At 28.3% G+C, this 27,708-nt stretch overlaps 3 protein-coding genes across 4 annotated transcripts; 1 reads left to right on the top strand and 2 right to left on the bottom strand.

The window, feature by feature from the left end:
• The first annotated feature begins 357 nt into the window (after nucleotides 1-357).
• LOC141529039 (ATP-binding cassette sub-family G member 4) lies at nucleotides 358-11,277 on the top strand. The gene is made up of 11 exons (XM_074245380.1): nucleotides 358-493; nucleotides 3,231-3,496; nucleotides 4,105-4,288; nucleotides 4,407-4,530; nucleotides 4,602-4,747; nucleotides 7,397-7,520; nucleotides 7,621-7,861; nucleotides 7,934-8,058; nucleotides 8,155-8,323; nucleotides 10,342-10,598; nucleotides 10,674-11,277. Exons 2-11 carry the CDS (start codon nucleotides 3,292-3,294, stop codon nucleotides 11,016-11,018), a joined length of 1,920 nt encoding a protein of 639 aa, XP_074101481.1. The 5' UTR covers nucleotides 358-493; nucleotides 3,231-3,291; the 3' UTR covers nucleotides 11,019-11,277.
• On the bottom strand, nucleotides 11,136-18,324 carry LOC141529041 (ATP-binding cassette sub-family G member 1). 2 transcript variants are annotated; one of them, XM_074245383.1, is made up of 8 exons: nucleotides 18,172-18,324; nucleotides 17,607-17,762; nucleotides 15,300-15,610; nucleotides 14,544-14,928; nucleotides 12,298-12,548; nucleotides 12,064-12,232; nucleotides 11,866-11,966; nucleotides 11,136-11,783 (listed from the first exon to the last, which is right to left on the bottom strand). In XM_074245383.1, exons 2-8 carry the CDS (start codon nucleotides 17,749-17,751, stop codon nucleotides 11,280-11,282), a joined length of 1,866 nt encoding a protein of 621 aa, XP_074101484.1. In that variant the 5' UTR covers nucleotides 17,752-17,762; nucleotides 18,172-18,324; the 3' UTR covers nucleotides 11,136-11,279. The 2 variants fall into 2 exon arrangements, with proteins under 2 accessions (XP_074101484.1, XP_074101485.1); XM_074245384.1 differs by lacking the exon at nucleotides 18,172-18,324 and having other exon boundaries at nucleotides 17,620-17,758.
• Nucleotides 18,325-21,773: 3,449 nt separating this feature from the next.
• On the bottom strand, nucleotides 21,774-27,658 carry LOC141529042 (ATP-binding cassette subfamily G member 4). The gene is made up of 10 exons (XM_074245385.1): nucleotides 27,203-27,658; nucleotides 26,512-26,629; nucleotides 25,998-26,178; nucleotides 24,571-24,716; nucleotides 24,212-24,453; nucleotides 23,856-24,127; nucleotides 23,595-23,763; nucleotides 22,296-22,552; nucleotides 22,061-22,215; nucleotides 21,774-21,996 (listed from the first exon to the last, which is right to left on the bottom strand). The coding sequence occupies exons 1-10, from the start codon at nucleotides 27,297-27,299 to the stop codon at nucleotides 21,807-21,809; spliced, it is 1,827 nt and encodes a 608-aa protein (XP_074101486.1). The 5' UTR covers nucleotides 27,300-27,658; the 3' UTR covers nucleotides 21,774-21,806.
• Between the last annotated feature and the right edge of the window lie 50 nt (nucleotides 27,659-27,708).

The raw sequence follows: 27,708 nt of genomic DNA, 5'->3' as shown, positions 1-27,708 counted from the left end.
TACACAAAATTTCCAAACACAAGTAAATCACAGTAACCCGATTAAAATTAAAATTAAAACATTAAAATAAAGGAAGTTAAGTATGAATACAAACTAAAGAGTAATGAATATATTTTATAAATAAATTAATTCGTCGCTTAATCATTAATAAAATATCGCGGAGGGGAATCCCACTGTACAAGATCCTCGAGGGTCACGTGAAGTAGGGGAACACAAGCTACGGGCTGGATAGATGAGAATTCTGGAGAGTAAAGTGCATATAGCACACATAACATCACCCAGCACATTTAATATAATACTAGTAGAAGAGAAAGGGAACATGTTATGGGCCTTAGATGCTACACAACGTCAAGAATCTGATCTGTCAGTCAGTCTTGAGTCTTCTAACCACAAACATTTCTCAAAATACTTTTATTATTTATTTCTTCTTATTTATATAAATTATAGCCAGTGTAAATATGTTTATTATTGAAACTAATCGGAGTAACTAGAGGTATTTTTATTTATTTATTTTACATTTAATTTAATGTGACAAAATTTTGTTTCTCATTTAAATTCATTGGCTATTTAATAAATTTATCGGCATTTTATTTGTAATTAATGCCATTTTAATTTCTCTGTTACACACACTTTAATACTTAATACGTTGAAAAGTATTTACCGAGAATTCATTCAAGAGGTCCGTTATATCCTTTCACTATAAATCCAGGTTGTAAAGAAAGTGAAATCTTAATCTGGTTTGAATTTGGATAAGTTAAAAAACATTTCGAACATTTTCATATTTGAAATTTAAAAAATTTCCCGCGTCATCTAATTCGGGAATCCCCTTTTTAGATTCAGTAGTTCGCGCTTATTGCGTCCATAGCCGAAAAATTCCAACTAACCTCAAACTACTGCACTAAAATATTAATTATTATGACTTTTGAGGTTTATTTCAGTTTTAAAATCATTTATTTAATGATTATAAAGTATTTAAGGTCTAAATTTAACAAATGAAACATTTCTTCCGATAGAATTAAAAAAATACATAACGCATATTTTAAAAGACTAATGTTACAGAAGTAAATAATTAAAGGTCAACGAATCAGGATAAATCTTTATTTACATTATTCACAGACTTGGTAGAGTCTGACGCTGTCCCATTTAAATCCGTTGTATATTTTAAACTGCAATAAATAAACTTAACTAATTAATTTTGACAATCATACGAGAAAATGATACAAAAGAAGAAATGAGGAAAATACGGAAACAAATATTAATTATTCAATAATATTTTGTTTTTCAATGCCTATCAACAAATTAATATTGTTATCTATTTAGATTTTATGTCAACATCGAGTATTTGCGACATATCGTCAAACTTATGCAACTATAATCATTGTTTACTAAAATTTATAATTAAAACGTTTGTTAGTTATTATTATTCAAGTAGTAACTACATAAATGCTTATAAAAAAAAATACTATGAGCTTGTAAACTTATCATTATGAGTCATTGCTTTTATTGTAAACTTAGTTGTTGTTGTTATATTAATTCATTTTTTTTTTAATATAATACAATACAATTAATAATATCAACATTTTGACACAGAGAAGATTCATTGTCATTAAAATATATGTTACTACCATCACGTGTGAATCATTAAATGTTTGCTAACGAACTTTGCTCACACGTTGATACACACTCCACTTATCTCTTTTAGTTCATTGTTACTTATCGCTTTTTTAAATACCAGTTGCTTTGTTTGATCTACGATTTTAAATGATCGATCTATTTCATGTGACATATCACTGAATTTTTTATAATAACAAAACTTTAACTGCTATTAGTTCCGTGATGCGATGATATTCTGAAAACAGGTTTCGTAAAAAATAAGAATAAATAACGCACAAAAAATTCCACTTATCATTGATCATCATCAGCACATTTTTTTACAACAATAAAAACAATATTTAAATTAGTAATCAAGTGAATATTAATGATACTATTTACTTAATTTTTTTTTTAAATTTACAATCAACATTTTCGAACAAAAGATTGATAGCAAATTTACATTAAAAAATAATTCTGAGATTAACATTTTTATAAATCTATTTTATAAAGCAATTTAATTTATGTTCTGGTTAAATTAATTTTTTATTTTCTATATTAAGATTAAATTTGTCAGTGACAAAAACAATATTAATAAAAGAAAACTTTTAACGTGTATTTAGGAAAAGCAAATTTGTTTTAAATTTATCAAATATTTCTTTTATTTACCAACTTCTTATAGTCATCATTTCTTCTTTAATCTTCCGGTAAAAAATACATTATTTCTGGTTTTATAAATGTATTTTAATTATCATAAAAGAATAAAATTATAAACGGAAATGTAAACAATTTTTTGAGTATATAAATAAATTTCATAGACTTTTTTTTTCTATTTATTAAAATTTTTTCAATGGATCTCTCGATTGATATGATTAAAAAAAAAACAGGAAAAAATAGATTATCATGATTATATTGATTTTTTGTATTATGAAGTTTTATTTAATTATTTAATCAATTTTTTTATAGGTTGTAATTGTTTAATTAGCTTCAGACTATAACTATTAGACATACAATAAAAAAGAGCGAAAATAAATGATTAATAATTTACTCGGATTTCAATTATTAAAACTTATAATTTTATTAAAAATATCTGTACGTCAGAAAAAAAACTTAAAAATTTTTATTATTAAAAATTACAGCAAAAAAAAAATTATTAAACAATGAAATTTTGAAAAAAAAATTAAAAATTTACTGGAGCCAGATTTTCCGGAATTAAAAATGAAAATTGCACGAATAGATAAATGAATAATCAATTCACAGAACAGAAATTATAACCGATAAAAAAAACGATAATAATAGGGGTAAAAAGATTTGAAATAAAAATAAAAGATAATTAAGGATGATCAATACATTTGTTCTATAATAAAGTGAAACACAATAATGGACTTTGATTTCAAGTACACGCAACAACCTCTCAGTGGCCTTCGATCTCAATTGATGCGTTGGATTTATCATTTTAGACCTAAAGAAACTCGCTCGGTTACTATTTATCTAATCTAATCGTACATCAACATTCTAAAATGATTTATTCGGAATCAACCATTTCAGCTGAGCGCCCCCATCACCGAAAAAGTAACCCGCAAATATTCCGTATATCTCTACAATAAATTATAATTATCGTTTACAATTAATTATTGCAGATCGTTGACCGCCGGATTATTCCCAACTAACAAAGAATCGACAACAATAAACAATAGAGCCATGGAAGTTTTGATGAACGAAGCCGCAAATGCACCGCAAACTTCCCCCGATAGAGCTGATTCACAATCAAAATTCGATAATTCCATTTCGGATAATTGCTTCGGCAACGAGAAGTCTTCTTTACGGAAGACGATTAAAGAACACCAGTCAGCTGACATTTCTTTTGAAAACCTTCACTACAAGGTTTCGATTGGATTCCGTCGGGGTAATTTTTCATTCTTTTCTAATAATTTACTAATTCTTCCATGACCTTGAGCTTAAAGAGAACTTGATTCCCGGCTTCACTGATGACGATTCAAATCATTAAAATATATATTTCTTTTGATTGTAAAAAACTGATTATATTTTCCTAAATTTTCAAATTGTTTTTAAATTTTTGTTAGCATGTACTTTATATTCTTATATTTTTATATTTTTGCCATTCGGCCATTGCCTTGGCATACAAATTAAATAAATAATAAAATAATTAAAACGATAAAAAGATTTTTTTTAGACTGAGAAGAATTTTAGTAAAAATATATTAAAAAAAACAAAACAAATTCTGTTTTTCTGTTTTGACCAACCACTTTCTAAATTAATCATCATATTGTTTGAAATATAAAATTACAATGAAGATTATTTACTCAGTAAATAAATGGAGAAAAATGGATTATAAAAAATTTTTGAAAATTTTAAAAATTCTTTTAATTAAAAGTGATATAAATTGTTTTATCCCTACAATTTAATTGAAGATAAAAATATTTTCAAAGAACAGAAAACGAATCGGTTTGTTTAATAAATAATAATTTTAAATTAACAATCCGGTTTTTATAGGAGCGAAAGAAATTCTTCATGGAATAAACGGAAGATTGCCGGCAAAACAACTTATCGCTATCATGGGTCCATCCGGAGCTGGAAAATCTACATTGCTTGACATCCTTTCCGGTTATAGATTAACTGGGATTCAAGGAACTATTAAAGTTAATGGCGAAATACGTGATCTCGATACATTCAGAAGGTATTGAGATACCTTGACATTTTTTGTTTTTCTTTTTTATCTCTATTCCGACGGATTAGTGCAGATTTATTTCAAGTTTTACTTACAGCTGACTTTATCGTAACATTTATTGCTTTAGAACTAGTGCCTATATTACTCAAGATGATCGCCTCCAACCTTTACTAACTGTATTGGAAAATATGTGGGTGGCTGCCGATTTGAAATTAGGAACTAATATTACCAAGGAGACTAAACTGTCAATTGTAATTATTTTTTTGTTAGTCGGTTAATTTTATTAGATGGGAAAATTGTCATTAATTGTTATTTTTTTTAGATTGAAGAAATATTACTTACTCTAGGATTAAGCGATCATCTTCATACTAGATCGGATAGATTGAGCGGTGGCCAGAAGAAAAGACTGTCGATAGCATTGGAATTAGTCAATGACCCTACTGTGATGTTTTTAGATGAACCTACTACGTAAGTTTATGATAAGATTTTAGTTGTTACTATTTTTAGATTAAAAACTTTTACTAAATAAAAGATATTTTGAAAATTTTATTTTTGCGTAAAAAATTCGATAGTCGAATTTATTTTTCTAATTAATTAATTAGTAACTTAATCATATCTTACAAGTGATTAAACTTTTACAATAAAATAAAAAAAATGTGTAACTTATCTTTTCTTGTAAATTTTTACAGAAGAAATTTTTAATTATAATTAAAAAAAATATATTTAAACAGGTGACATCAATAATTTTTGTTATTCTGTTAAATTTATTTTATAATAGACATTCTTTTACTTCAAAGGAAAGTCTTTTGTTTAAATTTGAAAGAAGATTAATTTTTTTTACGAGGAATAACAGAACATTTACATCCTTAACGATCACTGTGTCCTCATTTCTTTCATAAAACCAATTATTGATAAGCTCATTGAGAGTCAATTAATATAAAAAGAAAAACCACGAGACAAAAAATATTTTGTTGTGAAATAATAATTATTTGTTGAAGAGGAAAATTTTTGCAAGCGAATACAAATTTTATAAAAATTTCTACTGTTTCAGCTAAAAGTATAAAGTTCAATTAAAAGATATCGTTGTATTTTTTATGAACTTACACTTAAAAAAAAGTACTGATTATCATTTCACAGTAATCATTATCAAGTTGATAAGCTTGTAATTGTTTTATGACTCCAAGTTTAGATATTTTTAATTTTATTTTTATGGATTTAGAAATGCTCTAGCTCTAATTTTTGCGTTTATATAACAGTGATGTTAAAATATTAATATTTATACAAACTTACTTTGTTAATTTATTTTAAAATGTCTTTTGATACTTTTGAGCATCAACTTTTCAATGTTAGTAATAATCCTAAAATTTTTATTTAATTCAGGAAGTAAGAAAATATCCTTGTAAATTTAAAACTTCTTTCGGTATGGACCTATTTTTAATTCCTAGTAAGGTAAATTAAACTAATAAGTTACTATAAATTTCGTACATCAATTTATATTTCAGCAACTATTGATCATACAGACATCCGCTTGTGCTAATTTTTTTTTTTTAATTTCATACGAAACACAATTATATTTATGTATTTTCAAAACTTCTCAAAAGTCCTCGAAAGATTTAATTTAATATCTAATTTTTGTATAAAAAAAATTTTACAGGCGCGGAATTTAAAACAACTTTTTTTAGATTTTATAGAAGTTATCAATATATTGAATTTGTCCTGATGACAGAACGTTTTATAAATTTTTTTATTTCCCGATTCAGCTCATCAAGTTGGTTGAGAAAATGCGTGTGCTTAAAAAATTGATATGTGTATGTATTTGTATTTATACGACAGAAAGCGGCTTGTCACAACTCGTAACGGATCTCAACTAAAGTCAATACATTTATTCTACAGATGAATACCAAGGTCAAGTTCAAAGATGAGATTAATCGGTCGAATTGTTTACAAATAAACAGATTTCAAAATTTTTTAAATCGCAATTCATATTTTTCCAGTTTCCTTCCCGAATAAATTTTGAATGCGACAATTTATTGAATTTCCGTAAATTGCATTCACGGAAAATAAATTATAGTCAAAATAAAAATAATTAACTTCAATTTACTACACACATTGGAAATCTCCATTGAAGTTCCTCTATTTTATTTCCCGCTGAAGTAAAGTGTACTTAAATTGCTGTTGTCCTCACTATAATTTATTTTTGATATTGTAAATAAAAAGTTCCTTAAATAAACTACAATTTTCATGTATTGGAGTATTTGGAAACAAAAAATTATTTCGCATTTCACTGTCAGTTTATGAAATTTGCTATTAAGTTTTGAAAATTTTTAAATTATTTATATTTATCAAATTCTAAAGATTGAATTTTATTTTTTTTTATAAACAATTCATATTTATTTGCATTATTTTTGGACATTTTATCAGTGTGTTGTTATATCTTAAATTGAATTCAATGATAAAATCAATTAGTCAATGAATCTGTCATCAGTACACAGACTTAACATGTTGAAAAGAATTTTTCAAAATCGTTCAATATCGAAAGAAGTTGTAAATTTACAGGGATATTATTTCCTCATCTCTTAAATTAATATAAACGTTTGTATAAAAAAATTTCAAATTAATGCAAAAATTAAAAAAAAAAGTTCTATACAAATTTTTATTTTCTTTAATATACACAGAAAAAAATTTTGCTTCATTGCGTCAAAAAATTTTGTGTTAAATATTTAACATAAAAATCTTTAACACAAAATTTTTTGAGGCATTGAAGCAAAATTTTTTACTGTGTAATACATTTTTTTATAAAAGCAATTTAATTTCACAAAAAAATCATACTAAAATTAAAACTTCATTATAATTACATTGTGTTTAACAACTTCCGCTTTTAACAATTGATATTTAAATTTACATAATTTGTTGTACTTTTTCATTCATTAATGCTCCACCATATGATAGAGTTCCATATTCTTCCTTATAATTATTGTCTATTCAAATAATTAATTCTATCAAATACTGGAGTTTTATTTTTTCGCAGCACTGTCACATTAAAAAGAATATTTTTAAAAAATAAAAATTTTTAAAACATCTTCAATTGATTATAAGCAAATAAATGATTATTTACAGAGGATTAGATAGTTCAACATGTATGCAAGTAGTTAATTTATTGAAATTACTAGCCAGGCAAAATCGAACGATCGTTTGCACGATTCATCAACCGAGCGCTTCGCTGTTCCAGCTTTTTGACCACGTAAGTGTTGAAATTAATAACTATAGTGGATGAAGTGGAATTTAATTGAATTAAGGGTTTGGTTACAGTGTGTTATAGAGCATTAATTGAATTTGTGTAGGTACTAATACTAGCCAAAGGTACATGCTTGTACCAAGGAGCAACAGGTCAATTAATTCCATTTCTAGAGAGCGTTAAGCTTCCATGTCCAATGTATCATAATCCGGCGGATTACGTGATTGAATTGGCTTGTGGTGAATACGGTGATGATAAAATTGAAACTCTGGTGAATGCAAACCAAAACGGGAAGAATGCTCAGTGGTTTAGCAACACCCTCCCCGCGATTGAAGAGCTAAAAAAGGGTAAAACCCCAATTATTACTAAAAGCTGTTGAATTTCATGTTTCGTTACACTTTATTGATCATTGTTTTAAGATAAAGCTAGTGGAATCAAGCGCGGAGATATTTTTAAGAGGAAATTATCTTTGCAAGCTACTTCGCAGCTTCATCAACTGAAAGTTCTTCTCTATCGTGGATATATCAAGTGTAAGCGTGACTCGGTTAGTTAGCTTATTCAAATTTTTTACACACTATGAAATTTTCATTATTATTTTAATTTAATTAACTAATTCATTAATTTTATGTGGAATTTGTAGACTTTGACGCATTTGCGTATCTGCGTAAATATCTTCACCGGATTAATGCTTGGTACGCTATTTATACAAGCCGGTAATGAAGGGTCTAGAGTATTGGAAAACTATAATCTTCTTTTCGCTATTTTGATGCATCATATGATGACTTCCATGATGTTGACTATTCTTACTTGTAAGTATTTTTTATACCAATAATGTACGAGATATATTGTTATTCTATTCGTTTTTATTGATAAAATATTAAAGCTAGCATAATTTCAATGATAATCTGAAGCACGATAGTGTTTGCACCAAGTACACGCTTAAGGTAGCTTCTTCGTGGTATAGTGTGGTTAGATAGCATTTACTATTGTCAAAAGGTTGATACGTTTCAATGTTAGTATGGAATTACATATATTTTCATGCTTATGATATATTTGACCAATCACGTTACGAGAATAGATTGCTGACATGATATATATTTTCATATTTATCTTCTAAATTATAAGAGTGGATTTACCACAGAAATATTGTATCGAAATAACAAAAAAAAAAAATTTTTGAATTTTTATATCTTGACAAAGCGATCAAGTAGGGGAGGGTGGGGCAAGACGGTCCATCTGGGGTAAGAAGGCCCACCTCAAAAATTGACCAAAAATTTATTTTTCTAATATTTTTTCATCATATTTTGGAAGTGGGCCATCTTGCCCCCACAAATTCTTTCGAAAAATTCCGGTGAATTGAGTCAAAATTGGACGAGAGTAAATCCACTTGATAGTAGAAAGCCACAAAAAATAAAAACTGGCTTAGGTGGGCCATCTTGCCCCACCCTCCCCTACTACTTTTTTTTTTCAATTAATTAATTAAAAAAATATTCTTTTTTATTCTGCTAGTTTTTTTTCCAATTCTTTCCAAAAATAATAGAGAATGTTTGGGAGTCAGAGAGTTTTAGATGCTTTAGATGAAATGTAATCCTGAAAATCTCAAATTTTGTTGTTAAATATCTTGCTTTTTAAACGGTAAAAAATTTTGAAACTTCAAGATTTATTGGTAAACGTTATTCTTAAACCTTAAAAAAAAAAATTGTAAAATCTGTCGAAAAGTGGTTAGACGGAGGAAGTATTTTAAACACTTATTGCACGCCTCGTAAGCAAAGCGTTGAGGTTGTGCTCTACTCTCAACATTTAAAAAAAAGCAGTTTTCTCGAAACTGAAATTGATTTTTTGTTATTTATATCGCACTTACAGGTTAATATGAGTACACTTATATCAAGTCAAATAATTTGTCAAACACATAAAATATATTTCAATAACAATTTTTTTGTTTTATATAGTAAATAATAACATTAAACATAATCTTTTCTAGATTTCCGTGTATATGAATGGGTGTATCTAGCAAGGAAATTGATCGAAAAAATGATCGTACCGGAATAAATTTTTTTTTAATATCTAAAGTAACACACGACGGACTTTCTTAATGAATATGAGCGTTCAATTCACTGTCGTTAAATTATTATTTATAAAAAACTAATATATGACTGTGGATTTTTTTGTATATCTATCTATACATATTATTATAGTATTTTTTCCTCACGGCAGAGTTTTTTATTTTTTATTATTTTACTTTTTCCATTTTATTTTAATTAATTTTTTTGTGAAAGATGAGATTATGGGACGTACACTTTTGGATTTTCCAAACTTTTTACATTATTTTCTGACTTAGATTTTATCAATAACTAGAAAATCGCCGCAAAGTCGGTGGATCGTACCGTCACTTAGATTCTTTTTTACCGGAGACTCCGGTAAATTTTATAGTACACAGAAAGAAAAGAAATCTTGAGTCAAGCGTAAATTTTCTTAAACCAAGAAAATTTTAAGGAAGACTGAAAATTTATTGAATGAAGTCAAATTTTTTTAAGCCAAGAAAATTTCTTCTTGTTCCAAAATAACTTCAGTCTTCCTTATAATTTTCTTGGTTCACGAAATTTTTTTTTTCTGTGTAGTTTCAGTAAAATCTTGGAAAGAATTGTAATTAGATCAGGAATTTCCGAATGTCCCATGATTACTGTGATTTTAACGGTAATTTTTCAAGAAAATTTCTTTCTGAGTAGATAAAAAAAATAAATTAATATTGTCTTGTCAATAAAAAATAAATAAATTAAAACTACATGAATTGTTTATAAAAATATTAAAAATTTTATCGTTATTTCAGTTCCCGCTGAGCTCAACATCTTGAAGAAAGAACATTTCAACCGATGGTACACTTTAAAAATGTTTTATGTGTCAATAACAATAATAGACATTCCAGTGACATTTATATGCTGCTTCTTATTCTCTGTGATTATTTACTTTATGTCTGGGCAGTTATTGGAATTCCAAAGGTTTAGCATGTTCTTTACGATAAGTCTGATGGTTGTTTTTGTTGCTCAAAGCTTCGGTCTAATGATTGGAGCTGTTTTTAATGTTGTTGTAAGTCTAATCTTAATTATTATAAACTAAACATAAATTTAATGTGCATTAAATAATTCAATAAACTTTTAACAGAATGGAACATTTGCTGGGCCAACATTGTCAGTACCGATGATGATGTTCGCCGGGTTTGGAGTGACTTTGCGCGACCTACCACCTTATTTAAAATGGGGTACTTACGTAAGTTATTTACGTTTCGGTCTTGAAGGCTACATTGCTGCAATATACGGCCAAAATCGGCGAGATCTTGAATGCGTTGAAGTTTATTGCCACTACAAAAAACCTAAAACCTTTTTAAAGGACATCGCAATGCGAGATGATCAATTTTGGAACGACATTATTGCCCTTTTAGGAATGCTCATTATCACTCGAACTTTCGCTTACTACCTTCTCAGATGGAAATTAATAGCCTCACGATAGTTAATTACATTTAATATTTATTTTAAGTTAATTAATTGTTAATCAAAAAAGAAATGGATTACCTCAATTTAAATCACCAGTTTAAAAAAAAAAACTCGTGAGGAAGATACTCATAAATAATTTTATGAAAAATAATGATTTATTGTTATTTCTTAAGTATTATTAAAGGTTTTTTGCTTTAAAAAATACAAACGGTATAAATATGTATAAATTGTTAATAGTTTAAATTGTATAATAAAATTAATATCAATGACCATAATGTTATTTGAGAACGTTAGCAATTCGCCATCTTAAAATCATGTAAATAAACGCGTGAAGAAAAACAATCCAGCCACATAGTATGCAAATTATTGTCGGAAAAGTTGTCGAAGGCATGTCCATGTACGACAAAATGATTTTTGGCTTGCGGAGGATGCAAAAATCGGCATCACAATTCACTATAGCCCGATCATTACCGTAAACAGCTTGCATTATTCCCTCGAAAGCGTAGCGGTAAAAACTTATTGCCGATACGGGATAAAAGTATGAAGACATCTCGGAGAATTTTATGAAAAAACCCGCGAATAATAACAAGGGAATGTTCAAAGCAGGCACGATAAAACAGCCAATCTGAGGATCGAATAATGCACCTGCGAGAACTCCAAATGATTGGGCTAGCATCGATATCAGGAAGCATATTATCCATACCTTCATGAATCTGTCCCATTCCAAGGGCTGCCCAGTCAACCAATAAGCTGTTATTAAGAAACATGTCGGGCAAAGTATCTGTAAAGAAAATAATTATTTATATATTTTTATTAATTATTAATAATTTAAAATTTACAAGAGAAATTAAAAATAAATATACCTGTAGAGGGAGATCGGTAATTATTTTAGAGAGATAGTAAGTACACAGTCCGTACCAGTTGTTTAAATATTCTCTTATGAATACTGCTGATTCAATAGGAACTGAAATTAAAATAATTTTACTGTAAAAATGATTTAATTTGGAGGTGCATTTTTTTAAAGTAAAATTATCAAGTGGATATTTTACTAAAAAACTTACACATTTGTAATGCAGGCATAGCAGTACTAAAAAATAAAAATAGTATGAAGAAAAAATAACTAGCAATATTACTGGGAGTTTTACTGGCATCTTTTCCAAAATCCCGAAAAACAAGACCCAGCAGTAGCCCAACAACAATATGAACGGTTAGCCTCAATTTAGTCATGGCCTGAAACATAATCAATTATTAATAACTTATAATTTATAAAAAATATAAATATAAGATAAAATTACGTTATCTCGTCGAATACAAATAGCTGCTCGCCAAAGAAGAACGTCAAGTTCATTAATCCTTGATGATATCTTGCACTGTTTTTCACTACTCTCTTCTTCATCTTCCTTGTCTTCAAGGTCATTATTCGGAAGAACTGCCTCGTCATTGGAATCAACTCTGACGCTTTTATTAAACGCTGAATGAAAGTTACTGGAAATCTTTCTGACGAGCTCTCGATCGCCATTTTGTTGTCCTGTCGCTACTTCGATGACTGCAATAAACTATCTGATTATATTACATTAACAATCAAGTATAATTTATAGCTGACTCTACTGAATTAATATTATTTATTTCTAAATTATCGCTTTGAGATACAATTTAAAAATATTGGCTAGATTTGAATGATTTTTTAGATTTTAATAACAACTAGCAACCTTCAGTCACTATGCGACTGCCGAGATTTACGGACTAAGAATAAAAAAAGTTATGCTTAGTGAATCTATTTAAAACTACCTTGAAAAATCATAACAAATTAACTGTTGCTTAAAAGTATATGGAAACATTGAAAAGGTACAAATTCAGGTTGAGACCTTCCCAATGATACTAAATTTAATTCAAAAAAAGCCATTCGCCAGCCGAAATGAAAGTAGATTTCATAATGAATAGAAGCTACTACTACTAGGATTATGTATAATATATAAAAAAAAAAAAAAAAAAAAAAAAAAAAAAAAAAAAACGTGCAACAGCAAATTTCATAATTGCCACAGCAGAATAAGACATAATTTTGAGACACACATAATATAGTACTCAAATTGAAGCTAATATTTAAAGAGCTTTCAGATGCAATTTATAGAGATTCAATAAGTTATCCCATTCAAAAGTTATTCGAGTAAGAAAGTGAAGAAATATGAATTTTTAAGATTTTACAAAATATGAAATCCCGTAATTTCTAAATTACTTGAGCAATTAAGATCATATTCAAACTTGACTTCAGTATTTATCTGCAGAAGAAGTATGTTAAGTTTGGTAAAGATTTATTGCTAATTGTAGACACTATCGTCCTGACAAGTCGCTTTATATCCCATGTCTATACATTAGGGTGTGCCAAAATTAAATTTTCATGAAGAACCTTTTAAAATTGGAATTTTGAGTTCCGCTTTTGGCAAGAGCTGTGTTTGGGCATTTCCTAAAATATTGGGGTGAGATGATTTATTTGATTTTCATAGAATTTTTTAACAGGAGTTTAGTTTGGGTATTTCCGCTGAAATTTCAAATTTTGGCCGGAAGTGTCCTACTAAATCTCCTGATAAAAATTCTATGAAAATCATATAAATCGTCTCACCCCAAAATATTTTAGGAAATGCTTAAACACAGCTCCTACTAAAAGCGGAACTCAAAATTCCAATTTTAAAAGGTTCTTCACGGAAATTAAATTTTGGCACACCCTACTATACATAAATACATACATATATAAATTTGTGAACCATATGTATTTTTTGAATCAGTCTGATAAACTGAGTCGAAATATATCAAAATTTATCAAAATATCAAAATATATCAAAAAATTTCCGTCATGAGGACCAATGCAACACTTAAATTTCTATGAAATCTACACTGTAATAAGTTTTTCGTCATTTTGTAGAGTGTTAAAATTTGTGTGTTGAATATTACACTCTAGTGTGTAGAATTCAACATTCTCATGTGTTGATTTAATAATTTAACACACTATATTGTTAAATTCTACACATTAGAGTGTAATATTCAACACACAAATCTTAACACTCTATACAATGACGAAAAATTTTTTACTGTGTACTAAAAACTCATTTCATCATATAAATACGCCAGAGACAAAATTTTTGTTATTCTCTTAATTATACAAATTGAATTATTATGAAGAAAAATTTATTAAAAAAATTGCACATGTAGAAAATAAAAGTAAGAATTTTTTAAAATATTTGTTTTATTATAATTAATTAAGATAAAAATTCAAAAATTTTTCAGATTTCACTTCTAATTTCAGTATCATGAATTTAATACCGTAAATTTTTTTACAATATTTTTTTCAGTGTAAATATTTTAACAAATTTAATGGGTGTTTAATTTGACACGTTATAAAAGAAAAAAGTGAAAGATGCTCCCGTGTCGAAAATTTAAGTAAATAATTATTAACCAAAATGGTATTATCACTATCTAAAAAAAAAATTCCAGACGACTGCTTCTTTTATTATTATTATAATTACTAAGTAAAATAATAAAATATTACCGAATTCACAGATGTTGTAAAAAAATGGACAAGCAAAGCCCGCTTGCTCAAAAGTTTCAACAAGACTAACCCGAGGTCCGCAATAAAGATCCTGGCCATCAGCAAGCACCAAGATGTTGTCGATCAAAGTCACAATCTGACTGCTAGGCTGATGGATTGAACAAATTATCGTGCAGCCTTCTTGAGATAATTTCCTCAATAAACTCATTACTTGGTACGAAGAGGCCGAGTCTAGTCCACTCGTCGGCTCATCCAAAATCAAAACCTGGGGGTTTGACACTATTTCGACTCCAATTGATAGTCGTTTTTTTTTTCCCCCGCTCAGGTTTGCAGCCATTGTACTCAGACACTCCTGTAGTCCCAAATTTTCAGCGACTTCGTTTACCTGAAAGAAAAAAAAAAAATTAGTTAGGTGATAAGTAGGGCCACGATTTTACCTTAATTTTAAAATAAATGGTTTAAATGTTTGATATTAAAGCGAAGAAAAAAAATTTTAAATAAAAGTTGCAGGAAATTAAATGTCTCTTATAATTTTTTTACTCGACCAATATTTTCACCGTACATCCAACACTAAGATTCGTAATTAATGACTCAATTTTTATTAAGTACGAAAATCTTAATTTTTAAATTATAGCTTCCTTATTGGTGCTAAAAAAAAATTGTAAGTGATATTTTTTATAGAAAATTAAATTTTAAATAACCTTGTGATAAGTAATAAAGAAGAAATTGAATACTTTTGAAGTGTAAAATACTCACAACGTCTCCGAAAGATCTGCCGGTACTTTTATGAACTTTTAATCTCGTTGCGAAGTATAAAGTCTCCTTGGTAGTGAGCATTGGCAAGAGTTCAAAATTCTGCGGTATATAACACGTGAGTTTGCGTAAATGATCAGAATTAACCTGGATTCCATTGACTCTGATACTTCCACGCAAATTTGAGCTTTTAAAACCGCAGAGGCTACTCAGCAGACTCGTTTTTCCGGCCCCTGATGGTCCTATTATTGTGTTGAGAGAACACGCACGAAAGTGACCACATACGTCCCGTAAAATTTCTTTTGTGCATTTTCCTGAAAAAATCAAGATTTATAAATTACTTCTTTCTTTTTAATTAAAATTTTTATTTTAAATTAAAATTATTAACTGTAAAAAGTTTTTTAACTTAATTAAAACTTGTTTTTAGTAGATTTCATAGAAATCTAACTATTGCATTGGTCCTCATGGCGGAACTTTTGAAAAAATGAAGATTCACAAATTACTTCTTCCTTTTTAATATAAATTTTGATTTTAAAATAAAATTATTAAATGTAAAAAGTTTTCTAACTTAATTAAAACTTGTTTTTAGTAGATTTCATAGAAATCTAACTATTGCATTGGTTCTCATGACGGAACTTTTGAAAAATTTAGCGATATTCCGACTTAACTCGACAAGCTGAGTCAGAAAATACATATGGTTCAAAAGCTTATGTATGTATGTATTAGGGTGTGCCAAAATTCAATTTCCATGAAGAACCTTTTAAAATTAGAATTTTGAGTTTCACTTTTAGCAGGAGCTGTGTTTGAGCATTTCCTAAGATATTTAAACACAGCTCCTGCTAAAAGCGGAACTTAAAATTCCAATTTTAAAAGGTTCTTCATGGAAATTGAATTTTGGCACACCCTAGTATGTATATATACATACGATATAACGCGGGTTGTCACGACGATAGCGTCGCCAATTTACAAAGGATCTTCACCAAACTCAACATACTTATTCTACATATAGATACTGAAGTCAAGTTCGTCGATGATGATCTTAATCGGTCAAGTAATTTAGAAATGCCAGGATTTAAAAATTTTCAAAAATTAACATTTCTCCACTTTCTAATTTGAATAACTTTTGAATGGGATAACGTATTGAATCTCTGTAAATTGCATCTGAAAACTCTTTAAATAAGATTCAATTTGAGTACCACATAATGTGTGTAATTTTGAGATTAAGTCCTATTCCGTTATGCCAATTATGAAATTTGCTGTCACAATAGTTTTATTTTTAGATGATTTTATAGTTTTTATTTTTTATATACAATCCTAGTGCTTTTTTTTATTCATTTTGAAATCTACTTCTATTTCGGCTGCCGAGTGGTCTTTTTTTTTTTAATTTGCATCAAGATTAACCATAAAGTTGAAAATAAATTATTTTTGTGTCCCAGATAAAGTTTTATCATCGATTATATAAAAAATATTTATAAATTCATTAAAAAATTATTAATGAGCCTTTTTTTTTCACTTCTGATTGGCTATTTCGAAATTTTCATGACTGAAGGGTCCGCTTCAATGATTTTAAACAAATTTTTTTATCAATATTGAAATCAATTAATATTTAGAGAAAATAAACTGAGATTTAAAAAATTATTGAACGTTTTTATTATCGTTATCAGCTAAATAACGTTAAAATGAATGAAATTAAAAATGTTAAAACAACATAAAATTTTTTTAAATATAAATAAATGTTTAAGCATCAAAATTATTATCAATTAAAAACAAATCAATAATTTGAATCAAGATAAATACTGTTTTATGAGTAATTATTCCGTAGACTTTATAAAAAAATTACTAAATTTTTGACTTAAAAAATAAAAATTAAAAAATAATTTTTTTTTATAAAAAAAATTTAAAACTAATTAAATAATTTTCAAAAGTTTTAAGGTGGAAAATAGTGGGAAGTTTCTGAGATAACATAGCTCTATCGTCTTGAATTGAATAGAAAAATTCTTAAACTGAAAATATTGTCTTAGTTTAAGTAAATTTTAATTGAGTCAAAGATTTTTGTCTTGATTCAAAACGATAAAGCTCTTGAAAATGATTTTCTTAGTTCAATAATAATTTTCTCTTAAATCAAGGAAAATTTTTGTTTCATAAATAATAAGTAGAATAATTTCAAAAAAATAGTCTAGATTTTCAACATAAATGACCGTAAAAAAAACATCGATAAATAATTTTTACTACGACGCGTATTTTAATATGATGCGTAATTTTCCACGCATTAATTGCTAATAGATTTATCTTAATAATATTATCTTTCACCTTTTTGACTTACGCATACAGAGTAACTCAAATGTTTGAAGTCAATAGACTTTTCCACTAGTAAATTGTTTTTAATACTGCCAATATTGATAATAGCTCCATTCATAGACAATTGGTTTAAAAGAACATCATTTTCAAGACTCATGTTTCATAACTCTGAAAAAAATTGATAAATAAAATTATCATTATTAAAATTATCATCAAAACAAAAAATTAAGTGCAAGAGTGTAAAAGTCCATTTTTAGAATTAAAAAAAATGAAATTTAATTTTATCAACTACCGAATGTTAATCTAAATGTGTCAATTATATAAGACAAATTTTTACACAATAATCAGAATAATTAATTAATTGTTTTTTATTTTTTCACGCATCTTTTGACTTGAATTAATAAAATGATTTCTATTAAAATTCAAATTTAAATGATTGAATAAAATAAACGCACTGTATTACTCATCCGAACATTAATAATAGTATAATATATAGATCACTGTCACTTAAGATTAATCTCTTGCCTGATTGTGAATAGAAACAATGAAATTAATAATTAGAATTTATAATTATTACATTTTGTATTCCGTTGAGTGCTCGACGAATTAATTAAGTAATAGACTGATGGCAGACCGTGGATAAGCTGAGTCCAACTGCGACTGATAAAAACACGCTGTCTTTGTATTTTATAAACTCAACTGACCATGATGGAGCTGAATATTTGGGAGGGAGAACAGAGAAGGCTATAATCTCGTATCTAATAAATAATAAAAATTTACTTAAAGATTAAATTTAAGGTGCTCTTATACTTATACAGATACTTGCCAGTGAGTGAGTGAGTTAACGTCACACTGCAAGTGCTGCACTGTGTATTTTTTATTAGGGTACTGCGCGTATAATTTATTTCAATTCGCAATAACTTAATAGTTACTTTCACAAAGTTGAATGGACGAGTGGAAAGTATCCTGCTTGACTAGTTTCGATCCCGGGTTTTACTTTAATTTATATCTTCATTTTTCTCACAAGATTTTCTTTACTCTTTTATTTATAAATTAGTTTAATATTTGGATAATTAGATCCGCAGTTAAGTTTTAGTTAATTACAATTCTTTTAATTTTGTGTAATGGGATAATAATTTTTTTTCTGAATTTTGGAATTTTACTGTGGTGTAAGTTATTATAATTCAAAATAGGTTGTTTGTTATATTTATTCAAAATTTATTCATAAATTGTTAAGCTTACAGGTATTGAATAAAAATTAATCTTTTACGAATATGATACTTAAATCAGCAGACATCTGACGATTTTTATCAAAAATAAATTGTAAAAAAAATGTTTTTAAAAAAATTTTCACTTGTAATATTTTAACTTCCCGCTAAGAAAATTGAAAATTTTCAAAAATCGGGAAGTTATTGTTTTTATGCCGTTTTTCGAAAATCGAGTTTTCATCAAATCTTTACGTTGTGAGATCCTAGGAAGCTTCCCTGACTATTCCCGCGACGGTGTGTGTGTGTGTGTGTGTGTGTGTGTGTGTGTGCGTGTGTGTGTGTGTGTAAACCTCTCATAACTTTTGAACGGCTTGGCTGATTTGATCGCGGTTAGTTTCATTTGAAAGGGCTTGACTAAACTTAGATTTTAAATACAATTTGGACCGATTCCGACTGGAAGATTTTGAGAAATCTTAAAAAAATTACGAAAAAAAAATTTTTTTAAATAACTTTTAAACGGCTCGATCGATCAATTTTCAAAGTTGATTGATTCGTTCGTGAGTTATCGTTGACGAAAGAAATCAAATAAAAGCGTTTTTTTTTTTCAAATTCCCATACAAAGTTCGAAAACCGGCCCTCGGATGGCCCATCGACGGGCAAAGGATACTGATTGACGGCCGATCATTGGTGACTTTTAATGGCCCACGGACGGCTGAATGTCCAAATGATAACAACGGCCCATTAACGGCAGTTGATTATCGGCCGATTGTAAAAAAAGTTATCGGGCCGTTAATGGCTGATCATCGGCTGAGTATGTTAAAATAAAAAAAAAAAAAAAAAAAAACTAAAAATTTAGCCGATAGCCGTAGAATTTTTTATTCCTATAATCGTATTGGCGTTATGAAGTCAAGTAGTAGAAGATGTAGCACAGGAGCGTTGATCCTAGTCGGATATTCCGAAAAAATTTTAAAAGGTTAAGTCGAAGTGGGAATCGAACCTGGTTCGTCTGTGTGAAAGTCTCGATCATTACCGGCTGCGCTGCATGCTGGAATCTAACTGAAAAATTCTACTTAGCTATTTGAATGATTGAAATATATTTTATTACTGCATATACAGATTATGAAATTTATTAGTACTCAATTTTGTCGATTTTTGTATAAAGTTTTTAAATGTCTGAAGATGATTATTTTATTTCATTCTAAATTTAATTTGCACCAAACCTATTTAGGCTAATCCCTTATTAGAAAAAGAGATTCAAAAAGATTACCTCAATGTAAAGTGTATATCTATGTAGTAGTAAAAATAAAATCTTTTTCAATTTTTTCAAACAATTTTAATCTTTTTAAATCTCTTTTTCTAATAAGGGACAGTTGATCCTTCCAATAGTTATATGTTTGTTTCAAAAATTATGCCATCCTTTTCTCAAATCAAACTTCGAAATCACATTTAAAATTTTTATTGTGTTGTTTTATTTGCTCATTATTTTTGTTTAGATCTACGATAATCTTGTATAAAAGTTTATATATTTTTTTTTATTTATTTATATAAGTTTATATATAACTTCTATTTGGATCAATAATAATCTTAAATAAACATTACAATATCTTTTTTAATTTTTTAAATATTATACTTCGCGTAATGCATCTCCGAAAACCCAAATTTGTGTTATTATAAAATAACAAATTGGCCAAGAACAGCCAGACTTTGGGCGATAAATGGATATTAATTGCAAAACATTAATGTCCGCAATAGACGGCGACCAGCGTTTAACCAAGTATGGCCCGTTGACATATCCCTATAACTGGCCAATCGTTGGCTGCCAGATATCGGCCGATGGTTGGGATTGTTTCCATTAACGGCAACTTTGTATGGGTTACACCGAAACTTCCGGTTTTATCAAAAATCCTACACTTCTTTTCGGATCACATTTTGTACTAAAAAAACTACGTCGAATGCCACTAATCTAGTCGGAGTCGAACAACGCGTTTAAAAATTTTAGTCACTTCACAATTTGAGTGAAAAAATTTGAGCTCGAAAAGCTCAAAAAATGAATAGATTTTCGAGGGTTGTGCTCGAAAATAAGCGGGATATTCCAGGAATGGCCTGCAGGGTCAACCGTTTTCCAGATTTTTTTCTGAAAAATACACAAAAAATGAACAGTTAAAAAAAACAAGTTGATTACCACAATTTTAACAAATTTTCAAGAAAATTTATAAATGTTCTAGAAAATTGTGATAGTCTTTTTTTTTCTAATTATTTGTTTTTTTACGTACTTTTAAAGAAAAAATATATCAAAAAAAGTTAAATAGAAATTTTATTCGAAAACATAAGCCAATATTTTTTCCAACTTTTAAAGGCAAAAAAGCTATCGAAATCTTTATTTTTTTTCTTTCACGATATTTTTATCACAAATCCGCCGTAACAAGTAGAATAAAAAAATTTTAATTTTTCACCTAGATATGGCCAAAAATAGGTTTGACCCCACTTGTAAATGGTTATCCAAGTTTCTTACTTTTAAACAGAGTCAAATTTTTCGATTAGAGTTGGATCAATTTTTTCGTAAGTTTTAAGAATATTTTCTTTTGAAATTATGAATGCAAGGTAATAACTTATAATGAGAATTTAATTTCTTTTTTTTTAATTTTACATTAACCGCAAATTACTTATATTACATATTTTCTTGCCACTTAAACTTTCTTTCTACAAAGAAAATTAAAAATTTTTAGCTATTTCTTCCAAGAATTAAAAAATTTTCTAAATATTAAAATTACATTTTTCTTTTGTTTTTATTTTCTTAATTTTAATTAATGAAGATTCATTTGAAAATTTCGTCGATACTAAAATGTCTTCATTAAGTTGCATTCATATCATTTAACTATACTAAACATAATGTTAAGTACTTTATCTATAATAAATCTAATGATCATCAAAGAAAATTATTATGACTAGAGGTATAAATTTATAAAAATAATTTATCTAAAAATCAGCTAGTTTTATTAATCTATCAAATTAATTTTTTTAAACGTAATCTTAGAGTTATATAAGCTAGCATATCAAGTAAAACATATAAAATAAACAGTATCAACATTGAAAACCAGTAATCAACGTGTAACATTCCCATTTCGCCCATAAGTTTTTTAGGGTACACAAAATGGCAGTAAACATCTGAGCAGTGCATTTTTCTTCTATCGAATCTGTAATAAAAAAAAATTCATCAGTAAAATTACTCTATTTAAAAAAAAAAACACAAAAGCTTACCCGTACATAGAAGCCATAGCACTTTCAAACCCGTGTTTGAGAAAAGATGCGTGGAACAGCCACTGAAGATAAGAGGGAGCATCATTAATGTGAACAAAAAATCCACTGAATACTACAAATGGCATTATCAACAGCGGTCCAAGGATCACACTATTCTGAAGGGGAAAAAAAATTCTATGCAAATCTCGGATTTATTTCGTAATAAATATTAATAATCATTTGCGGTTTATTTTACCTGTACACTCATTCCAGTTCCTACAATAACCCCAATAATCTGCGCAACTAGACTGACAGCTACTGAAACTATAGCTAGCAGTACAAATCTTCTTCCCTCGGGTATTTGTCCGGTCATAAAGTAAACAATAAGTGTGTAAATTGAAACTGCTATTATTTGTATGGGTAAATCGGCGAATTTGTTTGCTAAATAAAATGATCTTAATTTGTACCACCTATTGAAATGTTCTCTTGTTATTATTGGAACTGCTGCTGGAACTGATTAATCATAGATAAATTAATCGATAACAATAGTTATAATTAAAATCTGATGGAAAATTTTAAAAACATATTTAAGACCTACACGGAAAGAACAAGATGACACTGAATATCATCCCAGATTATACTGAGTGAAAAAAAATTTCAGATAGTAGCTAGTATAATCCAGATTACAATGAGTATAATCCAGATTATAATGAGTATAATCTAAATATCACCCAGTATAATCTGGATTATACTTGCTACTATCTGAAATTTTTTTTCACCACAGATATCACTGAGTATAATTTGGGATGATAATCAGTGTCATCTTGTACTTTCCGTGTAAAAGAGAATAATTTATAAAATTTTTTTTTTCTTAATTAATTATTATTTAAAGTCGGTTTTAACTGCTGAGGTCATCTCGTCGACTTCAGCTGTTGATAGTGGTACGTTGGAGTTTTTTTGGGTTGTAAAAATCTTAATCTACGCGGCAAGTGTCGAATCTCAACCAAACTGGTTTCTCAGACCACCTTGGGATTCGAACCCACGCCTGTTTGGTGAGTCAGTTCGAGTCCTCTATAGGCTTCTATAGGCCTTCCAATGTTTTATTATTCATTTTATTGATAACAGTAGACTTATCGCAATGTTATTATAAAATATTGTTTAAACTAATTGTAATTTTTTAGTTTACGGATGATGGAGGGACGCTTTGCGTATGAAGACAGCCACTTACAAATATACTATTTAAGTTCTTTTAAGTTTATTATTACTTATGTATAAAAAATGTAAAATGACATTTTAAATAAACAACTTTTTTAAACCAAAAAAAAAAAAAAAAAACCGATTTCTGTAAATTTATTTCTTATAAAGCAAAAATAAGAAACTTTTTTTTGTTCAAATAAATTTTGTTTGATTAAAGAATTTTTCTGCATGGTTTAAAATGATCCCTTATTAAATTTACTTTCTTGATTTGAGATTTTTTCTCTTCGCAGCCGAGTTAATTTTTTTATCAGTATATCAACTAATATAATTTGTAATTATAATGAAAAAAAATACTTACATGTAATTAATGTTGCACTAAAAGCACAAAACATCAAGAACATAAGATTAAAAAAAATTAAGTTGAAATTATTAATTGCAAATGCTGCGTCTTCACCTATATCGTAATAAATAATTCCGACGATAAGAGCAATTATGAAATGCATTGACAATCGAGTGAACGTCAAGACCTAAATAAACATAACAGCAATTAATTATTCAAGATCTTTTTATGTATAAATATCACCACAAATTATCTCTCAACGACAAAAAAAAAACGAACCTTATCTCGCGACAACTTAACCATGTTTCTTCTGAATAAAATATACAATTGCTGTAGAAATCCTGTAGCATAATATCCAGGTGTATTGGTAACAACATCGTCATCATTGTCTTTATAAATCTGCAGACTCAAGCCGCGCCTAAACTGACAATTAATACTCCATCCGATTTTCTCACCAGAAACAGATCTCCAATTATTGTTCTTTCCATTCTGAATTGAGTCGACGAGTTTATTATTCCAGTTACCATAATCGCCGTTGCATATTTCCATTACTAATTGCGAGACAAAAAGGTTCACCATTAAAATGTAAATAAATAAAGTGAAGATTAAAACTTTAAAAAAAGGTTTGTTCTCACAAAAGTCCGCAGGATTATGATAAGTAGGACAGTGTAATCCGTGCTTAGCTAAATACGGCAATATGGATTTACTTCCTCCTGTGTAAACACAAAGACCTTTTACAATAACGTACAGGTGGTCCAGCATGTCGAAAAGAGTCGCACTGGGCTGGTGAATTGTCATTATAATTATACGAGGACCTTCTCTTGCTAATGCGCGTAGCAAATTAATACACTGCTTAGAAGTCACGCTGTCGAGACCGCTACAAAAAGCATCATACATTAACTAATTAATTAATTAATATTTATTTTTTCCAACTCAAACACCAGGTAGTAATTAAAATAATTAAAATAATTAAAATAATCTAACATTTTATTACCTGGTAGGTTCATCAAAAATCATAACCGGCAGATTATTGACGAGCTCAAGAGCGATCGCAAGTCTTTTTCTTTGGCCTCCACTCAATTTTGCCGCTCTTGTGTGTCTACAAGCTTCGAGACCCAGAGCAAAAATAATTTGGTCGACCTGCAATAAAGTTATTTAGTTTTCATCATTAGAAGAAGAATATAACAAAAAGACCGAAATAGAAGTAGATTTCTTAAGTAAAAAAATTTATCTATATATATAGGAGACTTTCTATAGATATAGTCACTCATCACGATATCTCTGGAATTATAAGACCTAGAGACTTGAAATTCGGCAGGAATATTCCTTTCGCCGAGTAGAGGTCAGCTAAGAACGGATTATACGAAATTCCACCCACAAGGGGGCTTGCGGGGGCGTTAACAATGAAAAATTCCCGTTTTCAAACTATAGCTCCGATCGACTTCAAATTTGGTAGGAATCTTCTGTAACAGATGTAGAAATAATCTATGAATGAATTTTATGATATCTCACCCCATAGAGGGTTGCGGGGGTAGGTATTAACGATGAAAATTTTTAATTTTCAATCTATAGCACCAATAGACTCCAAATTTAATAGAAGTCGTTCACATGTGATACAAAAATGATCTAAGAACGGATTTTACATCGAATCATATCCAATAAAGATCGTGGGGGTGGGTGTTAACAATAAAAAATCTTAATTTTCAAAATATAGCTTCAAAAAGCTGCAAATTTGGTAAGGGTCTTTTATTTGTCATGTAGAGATCATCTCAATACGGATTTCAATAAATTCTACTTCCGGTTCGATGGAATGTGGAACCTGTGCAAGTCAAAATAATACTTCAATTGAATTTCAAGTCTAGATCTAAAACTACAATTCTATAAAGTGGCCAGCGGAGCGGGCGGGCAACATCTAGTTTTTAATAAAATTATTAGTAAAATCATATTAATTTTAATAATGTGTTTTAATAAAAAAAAATTATTCAAACCTATCTTTATTATTATTTTTTAGATTTTCAAAAAAAAACTCCGAATTTCTCAATGATAAAAATTTTTAATTTCTTTTTTCTTATGTCACATAGATATTTCTATCATATTAAAAAGGAAAAAATTCCTATGTTACCATCGGAAAAATTCCTATGTTAACATGGGAAAAATAGGGAAAATCTCTATTTTTTTTTCGCTGTGTATTAAAAATAATAAAAATCAATTTAGCAAATAATAATTAATTAAAAAAATTTTTTTAACAAATAAATTATAGAAAAAAAAAAATAAAACCAAAAAATTGACATCTAGAAAATTAAAAAGGTAAAAAATGTAATTTTTCAGAATTAATTTTTCGGAGCAAATTTATTTAATAAAAAAAATAAAACAATTATAATAGTGACAGCTAACTTTAATGTAATTTAAAAATAAAATTACCCTTTGGGCTTTGTCATGATTATTCCAGTCAAGTTTGAGGTTGGCTGCAATATGAACGCTCTCCTCGACGGTAAGAAGCGGCTCGAGGTTGTCGTCTTGCATTATATATGCCGATGATCTTCGAAACTCCGCAAGATCACGCGGGCTTCCGTTGACAGAAACCGTGCCGTTTGTTTGGACCCTGGTCAAATAAAAAAAATTTTTATTATTATTTTATTAGTAGCAAATGTCAAACACTAGCTTCACCTCGGCATTTATTATACTTAGAGATCAAGATAGTTTGTATTCCGTTGTGTTAATAATTGTTGAATCGTAAATTAATATCTCACGAACTCTTTAATATGTTTATCAAGTACTTGCATGTACGTCTTGCAAATCATTCTGCCGCAAAGATAGATAACTGAGTATTAAAAATAAATAACAATGCCGCGGTAGATAATTAGCATAGCATCGTTAGAAAAAAAGTGTGCTTCGATTAAAAATATAATTATTATTATATTATATTATTCCGTACATAAATCCAGCTAAAATGTTCATTAGAGTCGACTTTCCAGCTCCGGATGGGCCCATTATCGCTGTCAATTCTCCTACTCGGAAATCGCCGCTAACGGTCGTTAGTAACGACCGGCTTTCTGTAAAAAAAATTTATTATTCATAATCATTAGTCGTTAAAGCATTAGATGATATTATAATGAAAGTCTAGCTTAGATTTTTTAATTTTTTCGTAAAATTTACTTTAGTTATTAAGTAATAGGCTTCGTGGAAGACATTGTTATTGATAAGAAAGTTATACCTCGATATTCCAAATATTCAGTGGCTTGTCAATTACGATATTTATTACGATAGATCATTTAGATAAAATTGATTGATTATTCTTAAGTTTTATCCAAATAAGTTATCTTACTTAGGGTTTACTTTTGGTAAAAAAAACTTTTATAATTCTAATTATATTGATTATTTAAAAAACCATTTATATTTTTTTTTTTTTTTTTTTAATAATTAGTTATGATAATTTATAAGACAATATTTGATGAAAAACAATGATAACAAAAAAGTCAATCTTCAGGCACAGACTATAAAGTTTAATAACTCGCTAAGATATAGATAATTTAAAGTCTTTATCAGGTGATGCTTCTTTGTGAATTAAAATAAATAAAAATTCAATGTTAAAATTTGTAAAAGACATATTTTTTAGAGTCAAGTACCTTTCTTTAAAATTCCAGTTCTGACACTATAGGACAGCCCGTCGAAGGTCAAGTTCAGTGAACGTCTTGTGTTCTTCGGCAGCATTTTCTCTTCCATGATGTTGGCGATGATGACTCTTGATTTAAACTTTCAATGGGAGAAACATTAGATTCGAGTTATCATTTTTTTATTTAAAGTATTACGCTGGTTAAATATTATTTGAGTTGTAAAACAATTTTTATTGATTCTGAGTAACTTGTAATATTTTTTATAATAATTATAGAAGACACTGAGAAGTTGAACTTAATCACGATCGAGCTGAACGCGTACTGATTTACTGTGTAATAGAAAATTATTATACAGCAAGAAATAGTATTTGAATTGCCACGCACTCTTCGTATATAATAGTAAGACAGTATACTTCGTCTCCCCACTCAAACATTTTTCACATTTCTTCTTCTCGACCTGTTAACACCTGAGTAATTTAACAACAGTCTTGTCATACTACTATTTGTGTATAAATATT

Source organism: Cotesia typhae, unplaced genomic scaffold (assembly GCF_013202065.1).
Source record: "Cotesia typhae breed Kobodo isofemale line unplaced genomic scaffold, CoteBio_Ctyphae contig_44, whole genome shotgun sequence".
NCBI classification, from domain to species: Eukaryota; Metazoa; Arthropoda; class Insecta; order Hymenoptera; family Braconidae; genus Cotesia; species Cotesia typhae.
The sequence above is the reverse complement of the archived record's forward strand: the minus strand, read 5'-3'. Positions and strand labels throughout refer to the sequence as shown.